The sequence below is a fragment of the Phodopus roborovskii genome, unplaced genomic scaffold, assembly GCF_943737965.1.
Source record: "Phodopus roborovskii unplaced genomic scaffold, PHOROB, whole genome shotgun sequence".
Lineage (NCBI taxonomy): Eukaryota > Metazoa > Chordata > Mammalia > Rodentia > Cricetidae > Phodopus > Phodopus roborovskii.
The window spans coordinates 8,404,111-8,430,064 of record NW_026126546.1 but is presented as its reverse complement, the minus strand read 5'-3'; the positions used below and the strand labels follow the sequence as shown (position 1 = coordinate 8,430,064).

The following is a 25,954-nucleotide window of genomic DNA, read 5'->3' as shown; positions in this document are numbered from 1 at the left end:
CTCTTAGTGGCAGCCGCTGAGGGCGTATCTTGTCAGAACTCCAAAGGCAGTACAAGTGCCTGAATACTGACAGTAGGTCGGTACCATTTCTTGCTCTTAGCCTCTCATGATAGTAAAACAATATTGAATTTTTGTTCTGTCCAGGCATTGGTGATGCATGCCTTTAGTCCCACCACTCGGGAGGCAGAGGCAGGTGGATCTCTGTGAGTTTGTCTACAGAGCTGGTTCCAGGACAGATTCAAAAACAATACAGAGAAACTCTGTCTTTAAAAAAAAAAAAAAAAAAAAGAATTTCCTTTGTTTCCCTGTTCAGTAACATATCAATGTTCATTCTACCTGGGCCATGCCTTGCCACTAACACCCAAGCCTTTCTCTGGAACCTTTGAATCAGCCACTGTGCTTGTATAGACCACAGGCAGCAATTCCTGACTAGCAAGTGGCTCTTCCGAGGTCCATTCTCATTTATACAGAACAAGGAACTCCACATTTTTCAGAGTAAGTAAACACACAGCCCAGTCCTGCTGTTTATTCCATGTTTTTACTCAACAACACCCTTCTGAAACCAGGACATAAGATTTCTCTTCACCAGCCCTCAAGCATGCTGCAACAATGGACAACAGCTGGGTATCTTCTAATTCCATTCTGCTGTGGTACCCATCTACTTGGAGGTGATGGGAAATGCTACAAGGCAAAAGCTTTGTCCTCACGACTGCTTACCCCAAGATGCCCATTGTAATCATCAAATAGTTTTTGTTTGTTTGTTTGTTTTGTTCTTGCCATGCCGGGGATCAAATCCAGGGCCTTGTGCATGCCAGGCAAGCACCCTTCCACAAATCAACACCCTTAGGTCCCCAGGTCGTTTTAACTGTGCTTCTATATATAATTTAGGGTTTCACAAGCCTTTTCTTGATTTTATAAGACTTGTTTTTATTTTTTATCACTTATGCATGCATCTCTGTGAGTGGGCATGTGTGTGGCTCAAAGAGGCCAGAAGAGGGTGTCGGATACCTTGGAGCTAGAATTAGTAAGTGTGAGCTGCCCTTTGTGAGTGCTGGAATGTGAACTTCAATTCTCCCAATAGAACAGCAGAGGCAGAAGCAGGTGGATTCCTGTGAGTTCAAGGCCAACCTAGTCTACAGAGCGAGTTCCAGAACCGACAAGCTACACAGAGAAAACCTGTCTTGAAAATAAACCCAAACCAAAAAAAAAGTTTAAAAATTTAAACCATCGCTGGGCAGTGGTGGTGCACACCTTTAATCCCAGCACTCAGGAGGCAGAGGCAGGTGGATCTCTGTGAGTTCTAAACCAGCCTGATCTACAAGAGCGAGTTCCAGGACATGCTCCAAAGCCACAGAGAAACCCTGTCTTGAACTCTCCACACCAAAAAAGGTTAAACCATCTCTTTTGTATCCCTCCCCCATTTGATCAATCGGCTACAGAAGCTCAAAGAACTTGGGGGACAGGCTTTTAGAGATCCATTGGAAAAGGCACGAGTAAGGGCGCAGAGAAGGACTGTGCAGGGCAGACCCTGACACCAGTCTCAGAGCCTCACAGCCCGTTCAGATGACCAGCTTCCAGGATCCTCTACCTGCTTAGTTCTCCAGATACTGATGCGAACCCTGACCTGTATGTTGTATGGGGATTTGATATGTGTGTGATGAATGAAGTCGCTGATGTGTGTGATCACCTCCCCTTCTGCCCAGTTTCCTGGACAATGCTGAGGATGAAGATGAAATTCCCAAACTCTGCTCCTGCCTCGGCCTTTTTGGTGACCAGCTGAAGGTGCCCAGAGAACACTAGTGGGCACTTACTTCATTTGCATACAGAACACTTGGAAATGCTCAAGTATTTTAGGTGTTCAGTCGTATGGCAAGAAATGGGGATGAAAGCTGGGCGGTGGTGGCACACACCTTTCAATCCCATACTTGGTAGGAAAGGCAGGTGGATTTCTGTGAGCTTGAGGCCAGCCTGATCTACTGAGCAAGTTCTAGGACAGCCTCCAAGCTACAGAGAAACCCTGTTTCAGAAAAACAAAAACAAAACAAAAAAAAAAAAAAAAAAAAAAAACCCAACCAACCAAACAAGCAAACAAACAAACAGACCAAACAAAGAAATGGGGATGTAAACCAAATGCATTTCAGTGTCATGACCAATCTCCGGTCCTGCTGTGATGGAGGAAAGGCAGGCTGAGTCAGGCTCATGGCCATATTTCAGAATTAAACCCAACTCTGTGAGTGAGGAGACAGACCAGGGCAGGGAAAGACTTAGCAAATACCTGGTCCCCTTCCCTTGACCACCCTGAGGGTCATTTGCTCCTTGGATTCCACCAATGGGCTATGGTGGGAACCCCAAGTGGAGAGATGAGTACAAGAACAAGCAAGTGTGGACAGGGTTGGTAGGTAAACGGACAGGGACAGGGCAAGAGTGGACAGAGAAGTGGATGAAGGGAGAATGAGAACATGACAGGAGAGACAGGCAGAGGTAAGGCGGTAGGTAGTGGTGTGGGCGAGTGGTGTGGGCCAGTGGTGTGGGCGAGTGGTGTGGGTGACCGTTCCTTGAGGCTGTCCATGCCTAAGAGGACCTGTGACCTACTAGTGGTCCTGATCACATGAGGAACCTAGCTGTCTCCCTTCCCCTAGAGTGGATAAGCTTGTGGACGGGGCTGGGGACTTCTCTGAGTTCCTCGAGTGGCAGAAGAAGATGCAGGCAAAGGACCTGGAGGAGCAGCTAGCTGCAGAGGAGTGCCGGCGGCTGCAAGGGAAGCTGAGCCACGAGGAGGCCATCTTGGCCCGGCAGAACCTCATGCGGGAAAACAAGCAGAAGGCGGACCAGAAGAAGGAGGAGGTGATATACATTGTATAGGACTGGCCAGGGCCACATTGTGACTTCTGGGAGTCACAAGCTATGGTCAGCAGAGAAATCAAGCACCTATGCTGTGGGCTGACCACACCCTGGTAGCCACTGTGACCCTAGTCCATCACCTACTAAGGACCTATAGGGAGACATGGTTTTTGTCCCCAGTTCACACAGCGAGGAGTCTGTCCATAAGACTTCACATTAACTGTGCTGAGTGGTATTCTGCCCCTGCCCAGAGGACACCGGGTTAGACTTTAGCTTTGCCTCTACTTGGAGGGCATTCGCATTACTTCTTTGAGGTGGCTTCACTTGTGCATATTACTAATCTTTTTATTTTTATTTATTTATTTTTTTGAGACAGGGCTTCTCTGTGTAGCCCTGGCTGTCCTGGAGCCAGGCTGACTTCTAACTCAGAGATCCACCTACCCCTGCTGGGATTAAAGGCAGGCACCACCACCACCTGGCTTCTATTCAGTTTTAGGGTTTGCTTTTTCTTTCTTCATTTACTTTGTTTTGATTTATTTGGTAGTAGGAACTGAACCCAAGACTTTGTGCATGAGAAGTTTTTTAAAGTACAGACTCCATTCCATTAGAGATGTAGCTCAGTAGTAGGATGTTTGACTACTATACGCTAAGTCCTAGATTCAGTCCCTAATACTGGAAAGGGGAAAAAACAGCACAAATAAATCAAGAGAAAGAAAACATTTCATTTATCTAGATGTGGGGGTTCATACCTAGACTCAGTCCAGTACTTGTGAGGGTGAGGCAGGACAATCCAAGGGCAGTTTAGAGAGTAAGACTTTATCTCAAAAAGAAAAAAAAATGTTTTTATTCTTAACAGTTATTGAACTTTTTGAAACAATCTCTTCATGCTAAGTGAGTTGTGTTGTGATAGTTTGTTTACTTTGAGGACTTGATCCATTTCATTAAGCTGTCAAATTTATAAATTTGTAATATTCTTCTAACATTTTTAAAAATTCCTACTGCTGTGTGTGATGGCACACGCCTTTAATCACAGCACCCAGGAGGCAGAGGCAGGTGGATATCTGTGAGTTCAAGGCCAGCCAGAAATACAAATTGAGACCCTGTCTGTATTAGTCAGGGTTCTCTAGAAAAACAGAGTTGATAGAATGAAATTGTATCTAAATACAATACACATACATAAAATACACATACACAAAGACGTGTGTGTGTGTGTGTGTGTGTGTATTGATGTGATGTGATGTGATGTGATGAGTGTATATTAAAGGAATCACTTACAGACTGTGGTCCAGCTAGTCCAACAGTGACTGTCCACCAACAGACAATCCAGTAGTTGTTCGGTTCATAAGGTTTGGTTTTCAGTACATGTTGGAATACTGAAGTGGGCTCCAATGCCAGTGAAGGCATGGATTTGCTAGCCAGAGTGAGAGCAAGCAGGCAGAGAGTTTCCTTCTTCCTTGTTCTACAAACAGACAGTGTGGCCCAGACTAAAGATGGATCTTCCCACCTCAAAAGATCCAGATTAGAAGTAGGTTTTCCCACTTCAAATGGTTTAATTAAGAAAACTTCCTCACAGGTGTACCCATCCAACTGCATTTTAGTTAACCCCAGATGTAGTCAAGTTGACAACCAAGAACAGCCACCACATTGTCAAAAGTTAAAATTTACTTTCAGTTTCACTGGTTCGTTCTCTCTGCTACAATCTCTTCTGTCTCCCTCCCTCCTGTTTTTCCAGCTTTTGTTTTTGTTTTTGTTTTTCCAGACAGAGTTTCTCTGTATTGCTTTGGAGCCTGTCCTGGAACTTGATCTGTAGACCAGGTTGGCTTTGAACTCACAGAGATCCACCTGACTCTGCCTCCTGACTGCTGGGACTAAAGGCGTGCGCCACCAACACTGCCACATTTTTTGTTTTGTTTTGTTTTGTTTCCAGCTTCTTGAGATGGGAATCTATGAGACAGCCCTGCTTTTCCACTGTGAGGATTTAGTGCTTGGTGTTTCCTCTTGCTCATGGCTTTATCTGTGTGCCTTTAATCCTGATGTGTTGTATTCCCTTTTAGATAGAATGTAGCTATATTTCTCCCCATTGGTCTAGATTTCCTCTTTGCCCCTTGAGTTATTTAAAAGTGTGTTGTTTGGTTTCCCAGCATTTGTAAATTTTTCCAATTCTCTTTGTTAATACTTTCCAATTTGAATCTGCTGTGGTTAGTGAACATACTATCTTTTTTCATACCTTACTGTAATTTGTTCATTTGCTTTGCCTTTTGTTTTGGAACAGAATCTCACCTCTTAAGCCAAGCTGGCCTCAAACTTGTGACCTGCTCAGCCTCCTAAGTGCTGGGACTGCAAGACTTGTTGGCACCATTTCCTGTGTTGAGATGTTGGGTCTTGTTCAGGGGGTTACCTTGCTGTGTGTTCCATACAATGGTGGATGCTTGAAAGGTGTGCTCTTTGGTCCTGGCGGGGTTCTTTGAAATCCATCACTTCCTCCTGATTAACAGTACTATTGAGTTCTGTTCATTTGCTAATTTTCTGTCAAGTTGATCTGTGCATTGTTGAGAAGGAGTTGAAGTCTACAAATATAACTGAAATTCTCCTTTCTATTTTGGTTTTGCTTCACATATTCTTCGGCTTTGTTGCTTGGTATATGTGAATTTGTGGCTTCTATGTCTTCTGTGGCGTTAAGGTCTTTTAGTATTATGTTGTATCTCTGTCACTGGTAATTTTTTTGCTCTGCTATCTATTTTAAACGATATTAATCTTTCTTCCCTTCAGTGTATTTTCATGAGGCGTTTTTGTCATCCTTTGGGGGTTTTTTTTGTTGGATTTTTTGTTTGTTTGTTTGTTTGATTTGGTTTGGTTTGGCTCTTCAAGGCCCTGGCTATAGCCCTGGCTATCTTGGAACTCCCTCTATAGACCAGGCTGGCCTCATACTTACAAAGATCTGCCTTCTTCTGCCTCTCAGGATTAAAGGTGTGTACCACCACCATCCAACATTTTTTTATTGTTATTGTTTATTTGTACATGCGTATTTGGGGTATGTGGTGTATATGCTTCTTAGTATAAGTGTATGTACATGTGCAGGAGGTACATGTGTGTACATGTGTATATGGCAATAAGAGGTCAGTGTTGAATATCTTGTTTCAGTTTTATTTTTTAAAATTTTGATTCTTTATAATTATTTTGGGCAAGAGCATGTATCCCAACATGCATATGAATGGCAGAAGACAAGTTTGTAAAGTCCCAGGGATCAAACTCAGGTGGCTAGGCTTGAGAGGCAAACGCCTTTACTCACTATGGCATTTTATGGGCCCTCCACCTTATTTGTTAAGACAGTGTCTCTAGCTGAACGCATGACTCATCAATTTGACTAGACTGGCTTGTCCGTAAATTTCAGTTATCCACGTCTCCATGAACCACTTCCACATTGAGGTTACTATGTGGCCCTGACTAGCCTGGAACTTTCTATGTAGACCAAGCTGGCCTCAAACTCACATAGAACCACTTGCCTCTACCTCTCAATTGCTGAGATTAAAGACTGGTGTCACCACACCTAGCCCCTTTGTAGCTCTTTTAAATTGCTGTTCGAAATATATATTTATGTATTACACAGTTTTCTATTATTGTAACAAAATACATAGATAATCAACTTCAAAAGAAAAAAAGGTTTTATTTGACTTAAATTTTTACAGTTTGTAGTGCATGCAGTGCATCAGGGTAGAAGCTCATGGTGGAACAAACTACAGGAAGCAAAAGATAAGAAGAGGAGCCTATGTCCCACCACACCTTCAAGGCCATGTCCTCCCTAACCTAACTTCTTCCCATTGGTTCTACCAGCTCCTAACAGTGTCATGGGCTGGGGACCAAGCCTTAATTTATGGACCAGTTAATGAACATATAAGATCCAAATTACAACAGTATATAACGTACTATAGTCTACAGTCTACTAATGATGTCATTTTGCCAGCTCAAATGAGCTGGGAAAAAAATTTTTTTTCCTTCAGGTTTTAAAACAGGCTTTATTTTATTTTAGTCCATGGTACAGTCATTCTAAGCAAAGTAGGCAAAGAAGCAGAGGTTCAACCCAGGTAATGCTTGTATCTGACAAATAGTAGCTCAAGTTTTTACATTGCTACCCCACATTCTCTGTTATCTTTCAAAATATGAGATTTCTACAAACATGCATTTTTCAGATTATTATATGCCACAGAGTACATTGATGATATTGGTTGGGGAGGGTTACTTAGATTTAGGCTGGCTTTGTTGGCCCATACCTTTAATCCCAGACTTGGAAGACAGAGACGAGTGGATATGTGAGTTCAATGTCAGCCTAGTCTACATAGCAAGTTTCCAGGTCAGACAGGTCTACACAGCAAGTTCCAAGACAGCAAACGCTTTTTGAGACCCTGGCCTTTTCCCTTCACTGGTCTTAATATTCTTTCTTTATTCTGTATGTTAGGTGTTTTGATAATTATTTCTTTGGTCCAGTCTATTTGGTGTTTGGTATGCTTCTTGTACTTTCATGGACATGTCCTTCTTCAGACTGGGAAAGTTTTCTTCAATGATTTTGTTGAATATGTTTTCTGCACCTCTGAGTTGGGCTTCTTTGCCTTTTTCTATGACTATTATTCTTAGGTTTGGCCTTTTCATGGTGTCCCACATTTCCTGGATGTTTTGTGTTAAGGATTTGTTGGATTTAAGATTTCCTCTAGTTTATCGTCAGCACCTGAGATTCTTTCTTTGATCTCTTGTATTCTATTGGTTATGCTTGCATTTGTAGTTTTTGGTCATTTGCCCAGTTTTTCTATTTCCAGCATTTCCTTAAGTTTGTGTTTTCTTTATTGTCTCTATGTTAGTTTTCAGGTCTTGAACTGTTTGAATTGTTTCCTTCATCTATTTGATTGTTTTTTCTTGGTTTTCCTTACTTTCTTTAAGAGATTTGTTCATTTCTTGCATTTTTTGCTTGGTCTTTCCCGCTATTTCTTCCAATTTTTTGTTTGTTTTTCCTTCTATTTCTTTAAGGGATTTTCTCATATTGTCTTTGAGGGCCTCTATCATTTTTATGAAGTTTTTTTTTTTTTTTTTTTTTTTTTTTAAGTCGTTCTCTTCTGCTTCAACTGCTTTGGTGTAGAGTCCCTAGATTCTGGTGGTGTCATGCTTGTCTTTCTATTGTTGGGTGTTTTCTTATATTTCTGTCTTCCCATCGCTTCTTCCAGTGGGTGCAGGTGGAGTCTCTCTCCTCTACCCTCCTGGTGGGTGTAGGTGGGTTGGGTGTTCGATGTCTATAACTCTGGATGGTCCAAGCTCTCTAGGAGGTCTCTCCTCCAGCAGAGGGCCAGGGATAGGGTCCAAAGATCAGATAGGTGTAGCCTCAGGGTGGTCCCTCGTGGATAGGCCTGTCCAGTATGCACAGAGCAGACCGACCCAGGAAGTTCTAGGGAGTTGGAGAGGTTGTTGAACCTGCACTTTGACCCAATGCTCAACTAGAGCAGTGGAGCAGCAGGCCCCGTGGGACACAGGGTAGGGGGAGGGCAGGCTCTGGGTGGTATATGGAGCCGAGTACTGGGACTGTACTATCCAGGGCCAGGATATGGGGAGGGGAGCGAGATTCGGGGCTAACCCAGGGAGTTGAGCTGGGGAAATCTTACACACACACACACACACACACACACACACACACACACACACACACACACGAGGGGGAGCAGGCTAGATGTGGTTGTTCACTCCTGTATGAGTAACAGGAACAGGAATTCAAAGTCATCCTCAGAGTAAGTATGAGGCCAGCCTTGGCCAGGAGACCTTGTCTCAAAACAAGATGGGCAGCAGGATGGCTCATGGAGGAACATTTACAGGGAAAACCCTGATAACTTGAGTTCGATTCCTTGATGCCACAGTGGACAGAGAGAACTGACTCCCAAAGTTGTCCTCTGGTAAAACAAGCTTGTTTCCAATTTAAATAAAAGAGAAAAAAGAAAAAGTTGTTCTCTGATTCCCCACACTTTGTGCCACATGCATGCCCACTCATACACACGCATAATCAACACATACAATAATAGTAAAAATTAATAGAACATTGAAACACTGTCTTGGGGTGGGGGACTTCTGACAACAAAGTCTTACTTTTGCTTTCCTGGAGGATTTTTTTTTTTTTAGGTAGGGTATAGTTTTCTGGGTTGACTTTCTTTTAGTACCTGACAAATATATTGTTCAGTTTCCTTTGGTTTCTGGGGCCATTCAGCTTTTCTGCCACAGGCCAGGGATAAACCTCCTTTGGAGGCCTCAAGATATTTTCTTTGCCTTTGGTTTTCAAAACTTTGACTGTGATTTTATCTTGGCGCGTTTGAACAATCTTAGCCACTTCCCTCTTATCTCTGTTCTGCTTGCTCTCTCTCGGGACCAGGGCACAAATATGAGGCCTTTCATTATCGCCTGTCGCCTGTCGGGGTCCCTGCAGGCTTTTCAACCTAGCTCTCTATGGTTCAAAATAGACAAGCTCTGTTGGGCTGTCTTCCTTGGCCCCTCCACTCTGCTGTTGTTCATTGCTTTTTCATTCCTGTGACCAAATTCTTGATGGAAGGAACGTAGGGAAGGAAGGAGTTATTTGGTTCCTGGTTTAGAGGTGACAGTCCACCATAATGAGGAACCCATAGCAACGGGAATGGAAGGGAGCAGGAGGTTTGGACCAGACTCAGAGCTGGCTGTTATCTTCAAGGCCTTCCTACAGCCACCCACTTCTGCTAGCTAAGCTGCATACTTAAAGATCCCCAAACCTCCCGAAACAGTGCCACCAAGTATTCAAGCCCAGGTCTGTGGGGGACATTTCAGATTGGAAATAACACTCTAGTGTTTATTTTGTTTTTCCATTCTGAAATTTCTATTTGGTTTTTCATATATTCTATATATTCTGTTTGCTAAGAATTTTTGTTTTTGTTTTTGTTTATCTGAAACTCTTGTTTCATCTCAAGCAGGCCCATGTTTGCTTGTCCAAGAATTTTTACATTGGCTTTTGAAACTCTTGACAAACCTAACCCCTGTCACCTTCCTGGTGGTATCTACTCACTGTCTCATTTGTTTAGGACTGTGCTGGGTGTTGAGTGGTATTTTATTGAAACCTGGGCCTTTGGGGGCCATGATACAATGAGACTCCAGATCATATTTAAACCTTCCATTTTGGCTGGCTTCCTGATACCACTCTGGCAGTACAGGAGAGGCTTCTCCATGTTCCAACAGGTTGGTGTCAAAATCCAGGTTCCCCAGGTGGCCTCAGCTGGCTCTGTGTGATGCTATGTCCGTCCGTGTCTTCCTGGCCACAGACAGGAAGCTCTGACATCCTTTCCAGGCTTAGTTACAACCAAGCAAGGTCTGTCTGACACCCAAAGGTCTTGTGAGTAGTTAGTAGCCGTAGGTACTCTCCAAGGAGGAGAGTGCCCTATGAGGGTGACAGCCAGCCAAACCTGAAGATTGTTAGTGAGCTTGAGCCTTGTCATAGCTGTCTTCACAGGTCATGGAGACTGGCATCTCAGACTCAGAACTGTGTCCTTCAGTGTCTGTGGGCTAATGCACTGCTAGCCAAACAGTGTATGCCCAGGGGTCTTACTGTCGGTTCTAACGATGCCCAGAACACATATTCATATGGCTAAACTCTTTGCCTAATGATAGCACATTAGATGACATTGAATATTTGAAAATAAAATCAAGTTTAGTTCTTAGTTCTTCTTGTGTACTGTGCAATCCTTTTTTTTTCCCCCCCAGTTCCAGCATGTGCTAATTACAGGTTTTTTGTTTGTTTGTTTTTTCTGTGGAAGGTTCCCTTTCTCCCACCTGGCCACAGTACCCTCTGGCTCTTCCTCTGATCTGTTTGCATTGTTCCAGAGCCTTCAGAAGCCTCTTTTATATCGAGAGATAAGATCCTTGGGCCTGCCCTGGTTTTCTGTGCTTAAAGACCCTGTTATTAGCTAGGAGTCACAATGCATACCTGCAACCTTACCTCATAGATGGCTGAGGCAGGAAGGTCGGGATTTTGAGGTCAGTCTGAGCTACACAGGGAGATACTGACTTTAAAACTTGACCTGACTATTCTCTAACAATATTATGAATATCATGTATGGAAAAGGTATATTTAAAATCATGGGTGTAACAGTGATTTTCTTTGTGTGTGTGTGTGTGTGTGTGTGTGTGTGTGCAGATGGACAGATGGACAGATGGATGGATATGTCCATACTGGTATTTGAATCTAGGGCCCTGTGCAGGACAGGTGAGTGCTCAGCACTAAGCTTTATCTCCAGCAACAGTGGTCTTTTTAATTTCATTAACACTGACTTGCTTACTGGTTATATATTCTCTTAACTAAATTTATTCCCCTTTTAAAATAATTTGGTGAACCATGCAAATAATATGCTAAACTGAATAAAACTCACTTTTTAACACCCTTCGCATCACAGTAGGACCAATGCAGTGTCGCTGTACCAGTCTCAACACTAAGCCCACCAGTGAGAAACATTTTTCATGCCAGTTGCCATGGGGACTGTTCTTTGAGTACATTTTTACGAAGTCTTCATTCAGTTTGATGTAGTTTGGCAGCTCTCAAAGTGCTTTTTCACTTGGCTCCAGTCACACAAAGGCCATCTAGCATAGTGTGGGCTTTTTTTCCTTATAGTATAGGAATTAAACCCAGCCCCCCCCACCACACACACACACACACACACACACACACACACACACACACACACACCACATGGCAAGCACTTTATCACTGAGCTGCACCCTCAGCTCTGTTAGTTTTGAAGTTCTCTGTCACAGAACACTCAAAGCTCCTGCTTGGGGCCATCTTAAAGAACAGCCCTTATTTGGGTGCTGTCTTGTGGGAAGATTAATATTTGCAGTGAGACTCAAGGGCTGGACCAAGGATGTACTGACTGCCTCTTGCCCCTCAGCAACACCAGGCAGAATACAGGTCTGAGGGTTCCATCAGAGGCAGCAGCCAGCTGTGTGCTCTGCCACTTACTTCCCTGGTGATCCAGTCTTTCTATGGCTTGGACACATATTTCTCACCAAACCCCTGTGCTTACCTGCCACCCCCAGCTTCTTCCACTCATGCCTCCCTTTTTTTTGTTGTTGTTTTTTTTTTTTTTTTTTTGTTTGTTTGTTTTTTGTTTTTTGGGTTTTTGTTTGTTTGGTTTGGTTTTTTTGGGTTTTTTTGAGACAGGGTTTCTCTTTGGAGCCTGTCCTGGAACTTGCTCTGTAGACTAGGCTGGCCTCAAACTCACAGAGATCTGCCTGCCTTTGCCTCCCGAGTGCTGGGACTAAAGGTGTGTGCCACCAACACATGGTGTCCTTAGTTTGTTTTTTTGAGAGAGTTTCTGTGTATACAGCCCTGGCTGTTTTCACACTCTCTCTGCAGTCTGGGCTAGCCTCAGACTCACAGAGATCTTCCTCCTGTCTCCCAAGTGCTGGGATCAAAGGCGTGCACCACCACTGCCCAGTCATTCATTCCCTTTTCTATGCCAACCCCCAATACTGTGCTGATGCCTGAACTGTCACTGGTGGTGGCCCCCGTTCTTGAGCCCTTCCCATGCTGTTCATTGTGCCCAGTGCAACTAAGTGGCATAGCAAGAGAAACAAACAACTTCTTTTGAAAAAAAGTTAAATGAAACTGAAGCTTACAGAGGCCTAGATGCTGCGCTATGGCACATGGCAAATCTATGTATCTTTTATTAGAGACCCAGGCCAGGCAGGCCTGACTTGGAGACTTGCAACGGGCTTTTTGAACATTAGACCTATGGTTTTGGAGTCCAGGGTGAATGTAGATAAGATGGAGTTGTTGTGCCCACAGTCTACATGTTGTGAACGCTGGCAGTTACTCCTGAAGAGACGGCTCAGTGGTTAAAAACATTGACTGCTCTTCCAGAGGACCTGGGTTTTAATCCCAGCACCCACATGGTGGCTCACAACCACCAGAAACTCCAGTCTCCGGGCATCTTGACAACCTTTTCTTGCCTCGTTGGTCATTACATGCATGCAGTATACATTTACACACATAAAATAAACTGAAAGCAACAAACAAACAAAACTGGTGGTTGACATATCCCTGTAAATCTAGAAGCCATTGCTGTTATCTTCATGTTTTCATCACTGGGGGGGGGTGTGGGGCAGTTAGCAATCCTGAAAAATTAATATAGCTAGGTACCATATGGAGTAAAAATGAGACCCAGATTTTGTGTGTGTGCGTGCGTTGGTGTTTTTGCATGCATTTATATCTGTGTGAGGGTGTCAGTTGTCCTAGAACTGGAGTTACTACAGACAGGTGGTGTGAGCTGCCAGGTAGGTGCTGGGATATGAGCCCAGAACCGATGAGCCATCTCTCCAACCCCGAGACCCAGAATTTGAGGGTAAAAAAGAGGGCACGCAAAATGAGGGCAAAGCTGCCATGTTTTTGTTTTCCTGCTTAATCTACATTGGGTATCTGCAGCCCATGTGAAGTTAGTGCACTTAACAAAAGCATCCTCTACGTTATTATTTGCATGGCTTGTTCCCAAGGTGGTACCTTATCTGCAGAGCTGGGTCACCTTTCAAATTCTGTGTGGTAACAGTTGCTGCCTGACCATGAGTTGGATTTTTCCTGACTTCCAGCATGATGCTCTCAGCTGTCTATTTACCATGGGCCTGGCCCTCTATCTCTTGGTCCCAGATGATGTATCATAGGCCTGGGGTCCCTATACTGGTTCACAGTCCAGTAACAGGCATTTTTCTTTGTTTTTTGTTTTGTTTTGTTTTGTGTGTGTGTGTTTTGTTTTGTTTCTTGCTTACTTACTGGAGACAGGCATGGTAGCTGGTACACCTGCCACTTAGCACTCAGTAGGCAGAGGCAAGTGGATCTCTGAGTTTGAGGCCAATCTAGTATCAAGTTCCAGGACATCCAGGGTTATACAGAGAAACACTGTCTCAAAAAACAAACAAACAAACAACAACAACAAAACATCATTAAAAACAATTTTGGAGGCCTGGCAAATTCCTATTATCCCAGCACTCAGGAGGAAAGCACAGGAAGATTGTGAGTTTGATGTCAGCCTGGGCTACACAGTGAGTTTGAAGCAAGCTTGGACAACCACAAAATAGTGTGTGGTGGGACATGCCTGTATTTTTAATACTCCTATACAGAACTAGGAAGATCAGGAGTTCAAGGTCATCCCATGTTACATAGCAAGTTCCAGGCCAGCCTAGGATGTATGAAACTCTGTCTCAAAACAGAACAACCCCCCCCACACACACACATACACATATATACACACATACACACACACATACAAACACACACACACACACACACACACTCACACACTCACTTCTTTTGGTTCTGAGGATCAAATCCAGAAACTTGCACTTTTTTCCTCCTTTCTTTCTTTCTTTCTTTCTTTCTTTCTTTTTTTTTTTTTTTTTTTTTTTTTGCCTCTGCCTCCTTCCTGCTGCGATTAATAAAGGCATGTGCCACCACTGTCCAGCTGACACACACCTTAACCACATGTGTGTCTTACTGGGTTCCTCCCCACCAGGTTCCCTCCGTTGTGAGCATCTTACTTCATCAGGTTCCAGAGCTGCTAGAAGAAAATACTAGAAACTCAACCCCAGGACAAGCCTGGGAAGAAAGAAGGACATACAGTAGAACTTCCCCAGTAGGGCCCAGTAGAACTTCCTACTGGGCCAACTTCAAAGGGACTAGGTTCTTCAGGAACTGGCAGCTCTGGGTTGAACTCAGGGCAGGGCTGACTGGATGCTCCACAGACTTCTGATGTAGGCTGGGACAGGATTAAAGGGGGGGACCCAGTCCTGTCCAGTTCTCAGGGTTCCGGGTCCTCTGTCTAAGCAGACAGCTGAGCTAATGCTGCAGTGTGCTGAGAGGCGTCTCCAAGAGGAGAGGTCCATGAAAGAGCTGGTGGAGCAGGTCATCGAGGGCCAGAAGAATGTCAAGGTGGCCCAGATGAAGCTTATGAAGGGCCGGCAGCAGAAAGGTACTGAGGGGAGTCCGATGGCACGAGGCATGCCCCATTCCTTTACATCTTTCTCAACTACCAAACGAGCTACTTTGCTCAGCGAGGGGTGGTGTCGCTGGAGGGTGGGCTAGGACTGTGCAGAGGCCAAGGTCTGAAGAATACACTCCTGAGGACATAGCCCCTGCCCATTGTCCACCAAGCCATCCACTGTCCTCATCAGCATCCACTTGGTTCCCAAGTTCAGGAGCTGATGGAAGAGAGCAGGGAGCTGCTGCAGCGTAGCACGGAGGCAGCCAAAGAGGAACAGAGGCGGCGCTGTGAGCTCATTGCCCAGCTGCGCGCACTGGAGACACAGCCCACACTCAAGGGCAAGCTGGTAGACCTGACCCAGGTGAGACTGTGGCCCCTAGAGGCTTCAACTTCAGGGTTCCTCCTTGTGTGATACAGCATGCACAGAATTCCCATCAAGGCCAAAAGTGGGTCTTGTCCTACCTACAACTCCCTAGTTACTTGGGTACCACCAGCTGTGGATTGATTAAGGTTAAGGTACTTGCTACAGCAAGACAATGAGTTTCTCTGTGACCTTTCAACTAACCTTGATATGGTACCAGCCACACACCAAAGAAATAATTCCACTCTAATCTAAACTAGTGAGCCAGTGATTTTATTGAGGCCACATATAGGATCATGGGGGAGGACTAATTATGGGGGAGGCATAGATAACTCAAAGGTGAACTTACCAAAAAGTTCACCCCAGTGCAAGGGATGACTCAGAAATGGTGCACCCCAGGAGCTCCCTGTACAATTTAAAAAGCAGCTCAGTCTGCTGTTGTGTGAGAGGCCCCATCCTCCCTTAGCCCTTGGTTTTCTCTGGCTCTGGACTTTTAACTTGAGTGCTCCTTACTCCCCTTTCCGTCTTGGGTCTGGAGAGTCCAGGAACCTTACCCTTCAACATGCATCTCCCCAAATGGCTACCTCCGGGCAGTTTAGCTCTCTCTCTCCCCTTCAGAGATCCAGATCTGATGGGTAGCTCTTTCCTTCAAATAAAAACATTCCATCCTGCAGATAAGAGGGAGGCTCCTAGGACTCAGGAAGCAAAGGAAACTTACAAGGCTCAGGAAGCTCAGAAACTTACAGGATTCACAGGCCTTGATTTGTGGCCTGTGATTTGTATAGCAAAGACAGTTGCTGGAAAGAGAAAACTCTTATACAAGTGCTGAATAGCAATTTCTTTCCAAGAGAACCACCCATTCCAGGAGTGTAGGTTCAGGAGACTCAATGATGGGGGCTGCAGCATGTATGAGAAAGCAAAGGAGTGCCAAATTCACAGGTGCAAGGGGGCAGGACTGGGAGGCTTTTGCAATTGACTGCTAGATCTCACCTAGCTCTAGGAGGTGAGGAGCATCTAGCTGAGAAGTTCAACTCTACTGTAGGGTTCCAAGTTGCAGCTGCTGATGGAGGTTATACAGGCAGATTGAAGCAGAGGAAAGGTCTTCTTGGATGAGGGGCAACTGGCTTTACAGCTGCTAGCTTAAGGACTTCTTCCCCTGTTATTTGGAAGATCCCAGGATATGGTCTGGAAGGCGAGATGTCTGTTGTGGAACTTCGAGAAAGGCTGGCCCTGCTTAAAGAGACCCAGAAACGAGAGAAGGAGGAAAAGCGGGATCAAATCATTCAGGGCAAGCGAGCCAAAAGCCAAAAGCTGCAGAACACACTGGAGCAAATCTCACTGTGCCGTGCAGCCATGGGCAGAACTGCAGCCTTGAGGTGAGTACCAAAGCTCCAAGGGAGCAGCAAGCCTGCTATGAGCCTTTCTCGGTGGGTCCCCTGACCACACCAGCAGCCCCTGCCAGACAATCCTTTACAGCAGGTCTGACCATTTTTATTTTATGGGAGAATTATCAGTTCTGTGGCAATGGCTTTGATGCCTATGCATCATGAATGCGTCAATGTCACAAGGACCTTTGTGCCATATGCACTTCACCTAGTTAGCTGTTTGCCAGCTTTCAAAGCCTAATGAGAATAGTTGCAGACATCTGAGCACTGTAATGTATATTTTCTTTTTATTTTTTAATGATGTTATGCATAAACCACAACACCGTGACACAACTAGCAAAAGTATCCAAACTTCTCAGCATCATTTAAATATCCTGTCTGCATTCACACTTCTCCAAGTGTCCTAACACTGCTAAGATTTTTAAAACACTGTTTTCTTTGTAAACCACTATCCAGGTCACACATAGTTGTGTGTGCATATATGCACATAGCTTTTATGTTTGAGAACATCTTTTCTAGGCTAATGTCCAGTGGCAGCCAGGTTGGTCACAACTGCTCCAGGGGAGGTGATAACTAGGCCTATTACAATGGAACACACTGGTCTCTAGGGGAAATGCCTCCATGTGATTGGGAAGGGGTGGCCAGAAGAAGGACCCTAACTCATTGCCAGTGGAAGAGAATATATCACTCCTGGTTCAAGCAGCTGCTGTCCTGGCTGCAGTCCAGAGGAAGCAAAGCCACTACAGCCTGCTCACAAAGGACTAGCTGGCCACATTATACAGTGACGCATGTCGCAGGAAATGCACCACTTCCCATCTGCTGGCCTCATCCTTGAAGACCCCAAATGTACTAGTTGATGTCGCAGTACCTCTCAAAGTTCAACTCTGGTAACAATGTCCTTGGACCCCACCCCTGTTCCTGCAGGCAGTCTCTATTGCAGGAATTTAATGAGAATTTTTGTAGGGGAACAGGGGCCAGTACAGCTGGGCAAGAGCTAAAAAAGCAAGAGAGCACGTGCTCATACTTTAATCAAAGCTGCAGGCAGCAAGACCTACAATTGGACAGGGAAAGTGGCTCATATTAAGGGGATGTGCAGAAATACTGTCACCTGAGCGCCATGAGCATGCCCAAGGGGGTGTGCGGCAAAAGAAGTTTCCTCATTTTCATACCAATTCCATGTTAGAATGCAACTTTTTTTTTTTAAAAGGGGCCTAGTGGTGATTGAGTAGGCCTTTAATCCCAGCACTTGGGAGGCAGAGGCAGGTATCTCTGTAAGTTCGAGGCCAGCCTGGTCTACAAAATGAGTTCCAGGACAGCCAGGCCCATTATATAGAGGAACCCAGTCTTGAAAACCCAAAAAAGTGCTCAATTGGGCATCACATTTACAGAGAGAGAGAGAGAGAGAGAGAGAGGGAGGGAGGGAGGGAGGGAGGGAGGGAGGGAGGGAGGGGGAGAGGGAGAGAGGATACAGAGAAGAGCGTGGCCTCTGTGCAAGGATGACACACAAATTCATGAAGTGTTAAAAAAAAAAAAAAGGAAGAAAAAGAAACAAAAAAGATTAGAAGGGTGCTAGCAGGATCCCACAAGGACACCCCTGGGTGTCGCCCAGCCAGCTTCTAAGCCATCGCTGTCGCGGTACAGGTGGGAGGAAAAGAAGGCCCAGGCGGCAAGCCTGGGTACACCCTCTCAGGACGAGCGAGTGTTGGAGCTGCAGCGAAGAATGCAGGAGAGGGCAGCTGAGCGTCGGAGGCAGGCAACACAGCTGCACGTGCCAACACCCCGGACCATGCGCCCTCAGCTGCGGGTGAGCTGGGCGGCAAGCTAGGGAAACCTTTCGGGTCTGAGAGGTAGCGGGCTGTTAGGGCTTGAGGAAGCTGATGTCTGGGCTCCTGGCTGTGTGTGGAACCCAACGCCTCCCCAAACCTCCCGCTGGCAGGCTCAGGCGGAAATGCAGCACTGGCTGGAACTGGACCAGAGTCGCGAACGCAGGCTGCGGGCAAGGCAAGAGGCAGACCGAACCTGCCAGCCTACCCATGACCTGAAGACTGCCTGAGCAGCCGGGCGGCCCTGCGCAAATACAGCGCGAGGCCGCCGACCTGGGCCCCTGCCCCATCCCCTCCCAGAGCATCCCTTTTCCTGCAGCTCAGCCTCTCCCCAGCTCCAGCCTGCTCCTGTGTGGATGCCCCAGAAAAGACAAGGTGCAGTGGTGCAGGAGAAACACTTAAACAACTACTCTTGTTCTGGACTGCAACTAGCTAGCCACGTGTTTATATGCTAAACCTAGCCCTTCCATACTCCCGGCAAGGCTTTTCCTAGGACTGGAAGCCCCATTCTCCACTTGGAGCCAGTAGCAGCGTGGGATGGTGAGTGAGGCCTGATTCTTGAACATCTTCTCTGGACTGGCCCTTCTCATGCCTCATGTGAATCATCTGAGCGTTCCATTGTTGCGCGTGGCAACCATTGTCCAGTTTTGTTCTGCTAATGAGACCACCTGTGCTCAAAAAAAAAAAAAAAAAAAAAAAAAAAAAAAAAAATGACTCTAGCCTGAAAGCCTTAGAATTGACTGCAGGTGCCTTTCAGGGCCCTCTATTCAGCATCAAGAGCCCGAATTCCAAAAAAAAAAAAAAAAATCATAGCCCTAGGGGACACCCCCTCAACAGGGCACGTAGCAGGCAGATGACATGTGTTCTAAATTTCTGGCCTTCGTGCTGCTCTGCACTGGGGAAAGCTGGACTTTAATAATAGGTATATGGAATGAATGCCTGCTGGTGAAACTTAGCCTGACGAATAAAGCTGTATTGTGATGTTTGGTTCATAGGAAGAAGAGAATGGCACATCATGGGGAGGGAATAAGCAAGGAGAAACTGCTAGATGGGTAGATGTCCAAGAGAGAGACACTATCCCCTGGCCATCCTCCTTAGGCCTGCAGAGAACATGGGCCCTCAGGTGGTGAGGCTGTACTCCAGGGTGCTTTCAGACCAAAAAAGCCTCTTTGCATTGACAGGAGTTCTACCTCAGTATTGAGAACTAACAATTCCAAGGCTCTTTACAATCCTTGGGGGAGGGGGGAGTGCTGTGGGGAGGAAGGAATCTCTGTCTCCCTGTTGAAATAGAATTGGAAGCAGATTCAATTTTACCTTAATAAAAGCCACATTTCTTACAGGTTTTGTGTGATTCAAACTCAATAAAATAATGGAGGGATTATGCTAGTGATTTCAAGCCAAAGGAAAGGTGGATTTTGATATGCTGGACATGGGTCTCTGACTCCAGGATGCTCTTGTTGGTCTAGCTCCTGTAGGAAAGCAAGTGTGCATGATGGCCTGAAGCAAATACTGACAAGGCATTAGTGATTACCTTTCACTTTAGGCCAGATTCTGCATAGTCCAACAAACTGGGTGCTACTGGCAATAGTGCGGTTGGCAGTGAACATGGTACTTCTCCCTTGTCCTGGACTGAGTAGCTGCTCAGAGACAGCTCAGGAGCACCTGGGTGTTTGCTCCATAAGCCTGAGTCGGAGAGCAGGATTGAGAGTATTTCTTAGTGTTATGGCAAGTGGACACTGTGTGTGGTAAAAATATGGCCAAATGTTAGCCTATATCAATATCCATTGCCTCCAAGCTTTACATCTCTGGTGTTGCTGGGTCTGGTAATCTCCGTACTTTGAAGGTAGAGGCAGGAAACAAAATGAAGAGTTGGACCAGCTTAGGTAGTGTAGTAGGTAGCAGGCCAATCTGGCTACATGGCAATGTCTTATTTAAAGAGGTAGAGAGCAAGCAGGATGGCTCAGTGGCTTAGAGTGCTTGCTGTGCAACCCTGGCAACCTGAGCTCAACCTCTGGAATCTATGTGGAAAAAGGTGGAATCAGAGAAACAACTCCAAAAAGTTACCCTGTGACTGTCTACATATGCTCATGGCACATGTCATCTCTCCTGACACTTAGACCCCCATGAAGAAAAAACAAAAACAGAAACAAAACAGGTAGCTTATGAAAGGGAAAGTATCTGCTCAGGACCCCCAGGACCAAGTTCTCAGCATAAAGGGCAGAGGACAAGAGACAAAGATAGGCGATAGAACATGAGGGAGAAGGGGAAGGGAACAAGGGAAAGACTTGGTCAGAAGCATTCGTCCAACAGAGTGGACCAAGACCGCCTGTGGAAAAAGAGACAGATGTGGCACATGGGAAATGGCAGTTTATAGAGGTACAAGAGGAAATGCCGTGTTAGGATGAGGTGTTTAATTTTAATTAGGCATGTTAATTAGGTGAGCCAAACAGGGCTTTTGATTGCTGGACTTAATACTTTGATTGCTGGACCTTGGTAGTTGGCCTCAGGAGGAGGAAGTAGCTAAATAAGGTTACAGACCTTGATGGCTCACTTTAAGGATGTAATCTAATGGCTTTTAGCAAGGCAGAAGGAATGGAGGAGAAAAGCAGGGCATGCTAGAGCCATGCTCACCAGGTTCAAGCTGAACAGAGTTCTTTCAGTTTATGTCCTCAGCATCTGACTCATCTCTGGCTTCATAACTTTCTTTGTCCAATATCATGCAGAAGTGACAGTGTGCTAGTTTAGAATCAGTCACCAAGTAGCCTTGTCTGTTCTTTTTGAAGCCTGCCTGGCATCATTTGAACATGATCAGGGTGGCCTGCTGAGATGACTCCACGTAGAAGAGTGTCACTTGTCCCTGACAGGCCATCCTAGATCATCCTGCAACCAGTGGATTGCAGCAGTAGGGACAGCCAGAGCCTGCACCTTGGCCTCGTACAGATTCATGAATAACAATGAACACATTCTGTTTAAGGTATGGAGATTTGGAGATTTGAGATATTTGAGATGACTTGTTCAAAAATAAAACCTAAATGATGCACTTTCCATCCAGGGCCTTCATATTGGAGACTCCTGCCTTCCATTCCCTCTGTGGATCTTTTTTTTTTTTTTTTTTTTTTTTTTCTTTTCCCCAAGACAGGGCTTCTCTGTACTGTTTTGGAGCCTGTCCTGGAACTCACTCTGTAGACCAGGCTGGCCTCGAACTCACAGAGATCCGCCTGCCTCTGCCTCCTCCCAAGGTGTGTGCCACCATCACCCAGCTCCTTCTATGGATCTTTTAACAAAGGTGGACGGTCAGCCAGATCTATCTAAGGCGCACAAGGTACCCTGAATGCTCTTTCTGGACTTTTCTTGATTACAGTTCTTCTGGAGATGACCTGCCTACATACAGAAGACTTTTTTTTTTTTTTTCAAGACAGGGTTTCTCTGTGTAGCTTTGGAGCCTGTCTTGGAACTCGCTCTTGTAGACCAGGCTGGTCTCAAACTTGCAGAAGCAATTCAACCACATTTACGGAGATCTTCATATAGCTTGAGGGTTCCCATCCATGTTTTCTAGTTGCTAAACCAGTGCTACAACCTGGCTCAAGGACAGGTGGTCAAGAAAAACAGCAGTTTTTCTCCTACCATTCTGTTTTGCGGCACTCCAGGAGGGCCTAGCACACACTTGTATTATCTGTTAAGCCTCACATTCTTTCTCAGAAGTAGGTAAAATGGATCCCCTCTAACAGCTGTGAACGTGCTGAGGCTTGCCTAAAAATCATGCTGCTGGTTTCCAGAATCAGGTAGGGGCTACTCTAACACGAAATGTCCCAAGACCCAGTAATTCCAGGCTCTGGCCCTTTCCGAGGCCGGTTCTTCTCAGGCCATTCTTCTGAAGGTCAGTACGGCCCCAGCGAATACTTAGCATTTGTGTTCTTTTCTGAGTTTTGCCTTCCTCACCCCTCGCCTCTGCTCCTGACACCCTGGGCAAACACGGCCCTCACCCACCCATCCCCGGCTTCGGCACACAAATGTCTAGCCGGAACTCTTTCCGTCTAGTCCTCAAGCCTCCTCCAGGACTCCCGATGGGACCCGTGGGAAGAGTCGGGTGGGGCGGGGGCGGACGGACACGCCCACTCAGAGCCCGTCGTTCGGGGTGGGGATCCCAGCGAGGCTGCCTGGGGACCACTAGAAAACTGGGAACCTGAGCCAGTCTCCCATAGGTCTCATCATCGACCGAGGAGCCTGAGATGGGCATGGGGTGAGGGCTGGGGACTGCGATCAGTGTTAGGCGCGGCCAGCCTCGGGCCGCTTGCAAACCAGGTCAGAAGCTCAGGGCGGGTCGCAAGTCGCCAGCTGGCAGGCTCGCCCGGCGCCCCAGCAACGACTCCGCCGAGTTCTCGCGGGAGGAGCGCGACCGGAGGAGCTCTCGCGAGAGGTGGAAACTCGGGCACGCAAGCGGGGGCGTGGCCGGAAGAATGTGCATTTCAAAGCGGTAATAGATAGTTGTCTTACCCAATAGAATCACAAGTAAGCCTCCTAAACCGGTAGAGAACGGGAGCCAGGGCGGCGAAGGCCAATAGGGACTGTGAAGGGCGGGCCAGGGCCGGCCGAGCGGAAGTGGGTCTCGGTGAGGCGGTGGAGTCCTGCTTGAGCGGGTCGCCTCAGCGGCTGCTGGAGGGGCTACGTCCTTGTTGGAGCGCCTTGGCTGTGGCGTCTGCCCGATCTCACCAACTCCAAGTAAGACCAGGCTTCACAGGATGGAGGCGGCAAGTCGGGGCGGTGGGGGCGCGGGCGGCTTCTCGCCCTGCAGCCGAGTTGGTGCCCGCCAGTCGCGGCTCGTTCGGGCAGCCCGGGACCGCGCCTCTCGGGGTCAGGCCCGCTCAGCCTGCTCGGCCCCCCGAGAGCGCGCGGGTGTCGAAACCCGGTGCGGCGCTCGCGTCGCAAGTGGGGAAGTCTCGCTCTGAGACGCCGCTCGCCCAGCCGGGGCCTGGCCGAATGGTTCTCTTTTGCAAACTAGGAAGGGAAATTGATGTTTAAAGAGGGGAGGGACGCGCCCGAGGTAACTTTTGTTTTTGGCGGGGGAGCCGATTGGAGAGGACCCCTGAGCAAGGATTGTGCCCCGCTGACGACGCAGCCTTTGTGTGTTGGCGCCGCCGCCCCGCCTTCTTGGGGCCTGCGAGTTTACTGGGGCACCCAAGCCGCGTGGCGGGCCCTGGCTAAGCTGGATGAGTGTTGACGCTTGCGGGCCTTGGAAGTGAATGGGGTTTGGGCTTCCAGGAACCGCTTTCTGCTCTACTAATGGTTGGTGAAGCGTGCGATTGAGACTTGGCCCAGCCCTGCACCCTCTGGGGGGTCCTTCCCTCGCTGACAAATCTGTACACGGGAATAGGAAACAACCTGATCCTTACTCCTTACTCCTAGACACTGTTGGCAGTGGACGCCATTGTCTACCGCATGACTCGAGAGGGACGAGTCCAGATCTAGGCGTTTCTGCTTTTGCTTTTTTATTTGTTTGCGCCCATGAGCGCCTCAGTTCTTCAGTCTGGTGCTCAGTTGAGGTTGCCCCAGTGGTTGAGGGAGACTGAGGTCCATAAATAGGAAGAGTCCGAGGTCTTTTCAGTCTGCGGTTCCTGACAGTGGTGAGAGGGAAACCGCATCACCCCATACACACCCTATTCTTTTATGTTTTTATGGATAGAGAAACAATTGGTTTCGGGTTTATCTGTGAGTTCGGTGTGAAATGAGTGGAAAGATGTCTTGCTAGCCTTTGTTTTAAACGTGAGCTTCCAACTATTTTCTGAAAAGCTTCCTTTTATAACACAGTTGTTTACCACTTGGGGTTGGAGGAGGAGCGACAGGATTGGTTCTTTTTTTTTTTTGAGACCTGATTTCTCAGTGTAGACCAGGCTGGCCTACTGGGGTTAAAGGCTTGGGCCACCTTTGCCTGACTAAGGAGGCGGGGCCTGCGCATGATAGTGAATGCCTTTAATCTCTCACTCAGGAAGCAGAGGCAGGTGGATTTCAGTGACTTGAAGGCCAGCCTTATTTATTCTGAGATAGGTTCTCACTGTGTATCCCCAGACTGGCCTCAAATTTAGAGGTCTGCCTGTCTCCCAACTAGAAACGAGCCTAGGGTGATTGATTGACATCTAGGGTACCTAGAAGTGAAATACTGTTCTACATAAAATGCTTGTTTGGACTTACATTTCTTTCTGTGGTGTTGGTATAACAGGAAACACATTGTACATAGTAGGAAGTTGAGTTTGCTCTACACAGTTTCTTTGAGAATTAGCAGGAAAAAATTCAGAAAATTAAACCCTGCTGAACTACCTTACAAAAGGTACTTCCGTTGCTTTAAGAGCCACAGTTATGCAGATGTAATACTGCAAGCATTCACTCTCCTCCACTTGACAGTAACTTGAATGTGGTAATGTGGTAGACTAAGGCTCATTCCCATAAACAAGTCTACAGTATCATAATTAATTGTGTCAGCCAGTTAACACTTGCAGAAGGACACTACACATTTTTTAAAAGTCGTTGGCCAAGTTGTTGAGTAGTGGGCTTGTAATTCCGTGTTTTTACTCATAAATCCTGTGAGCTTTAGCATAGTAAGGTGATTTTTATAAGGAACACATTTCTAATAACTACAAATGAAGCTAGGCAGGTTAGGGAAGGAGGCTAGCTGTGTAGTGTAACCCTATTACCTTGTGAAAATGAAAACAGAGGTGGCAGCCGGGGACCACCTGAAAATGTAGACTACCTATTGAGAGTGCACCGAGCAACTTGATGTTTGTGTTAATTCTCAATAATTCTGAAATCTTAGCTTGCTCTGATTGTCTTGAGTTTTCCAGGGACATTCTACCTGAATATTTGTAACATTCTGGGGGTTCTGGTTTTCCTTCATTTAATTTGTTTGCTACTTGACTTTTATCTCATAGTCTTTCTGATTCAGTCTCCCAAATTCTGGGAATATAGGTATTCGTAACAACATGCTTTGGTTTCATGGAGTTACCCTTTGGAATAAACAGCTGGATACCCTAGCATGAATGTTTTCTGTCTCACCCTCACAACTTTAGAAATGCTTGGGTGTCTGTCTGTTCCTGGTCATAAGTGGTCACTGTTCTACCCTAGGTCTCCCCCCTCCCATGCCCTACCCCCCTTGAGACAGGGTTTCTCTGAAGTCCTGGCTGTCCTGGAACTGGATCTATAGAACAGGCTGACCTCAAACTCAGAGATCTGCCTGCCTCTGCCTCCCAAGTGCTGAGATTAAAGGATTGTGGCACCCTAGATTATCTATTACGTGCAAAATACTAGGGAGGTAAAAAGTAGATAAAGACCTGTCAAGTTAAGGGCTTTATTTGCACTAAGGGATGGTAAGGCCCTTGCTAAGGTCATAGTGCTGGAGGATTGTTTTGAGGAAAGAGGAGTCAGCAGCGCCTTCACCTACTAATTTCCATGTTACACTTTTCTTCTAGAATACCTCTTATTTTGGTCTTGGCTTAGCACTTGAAGTATAGGTTCTTTGCCAGGCATGGTGGCACAAACTTT

General features: G+C 46.3%; 1 protein-coding gene across 1 annotated transcript in view; it reads left to right on the top strand.

Annotated features, from left to right (window-relative positions):
• The window catches only part of Cfap99 (cilia and flagella associated protein 99), a 40,483-nt gene extending 21,757 nt beyond the window's left edge, over window positions 1-18,726 (top strand). The window contains exons 11-16 of the mRNA XM_051200354.1: window positions 2,640-2,844; window positions 14,702-14,843; window positions 15,065-15,216; window positions 16,387-16,592; window positions 18,243-18,405; window positions 18,538-18,726. Coding sequence (XP_051056311.1) covers window positions 2,640-2,844; window positions 14,702-14,843; window positions 15,065-15,216; window positions 16,387-16,592; window positions 18,243-18,405; window positions 18,538-18,654 — 985 coding nt within the window. The 3' untranslated portion in view covers window positions 18,655-18,726. The remainder of the gene's footprint in view (window positions 1-2,639; window positions 2,845-14,701; window positions 14,844-15,064; window positions 15,217-16,386; window positions 16,593-18,242; window positions 18,406-18,537) is intronic.
• Window positions 18,727-25,954: the final 7,228 nt, after the last annotated feature.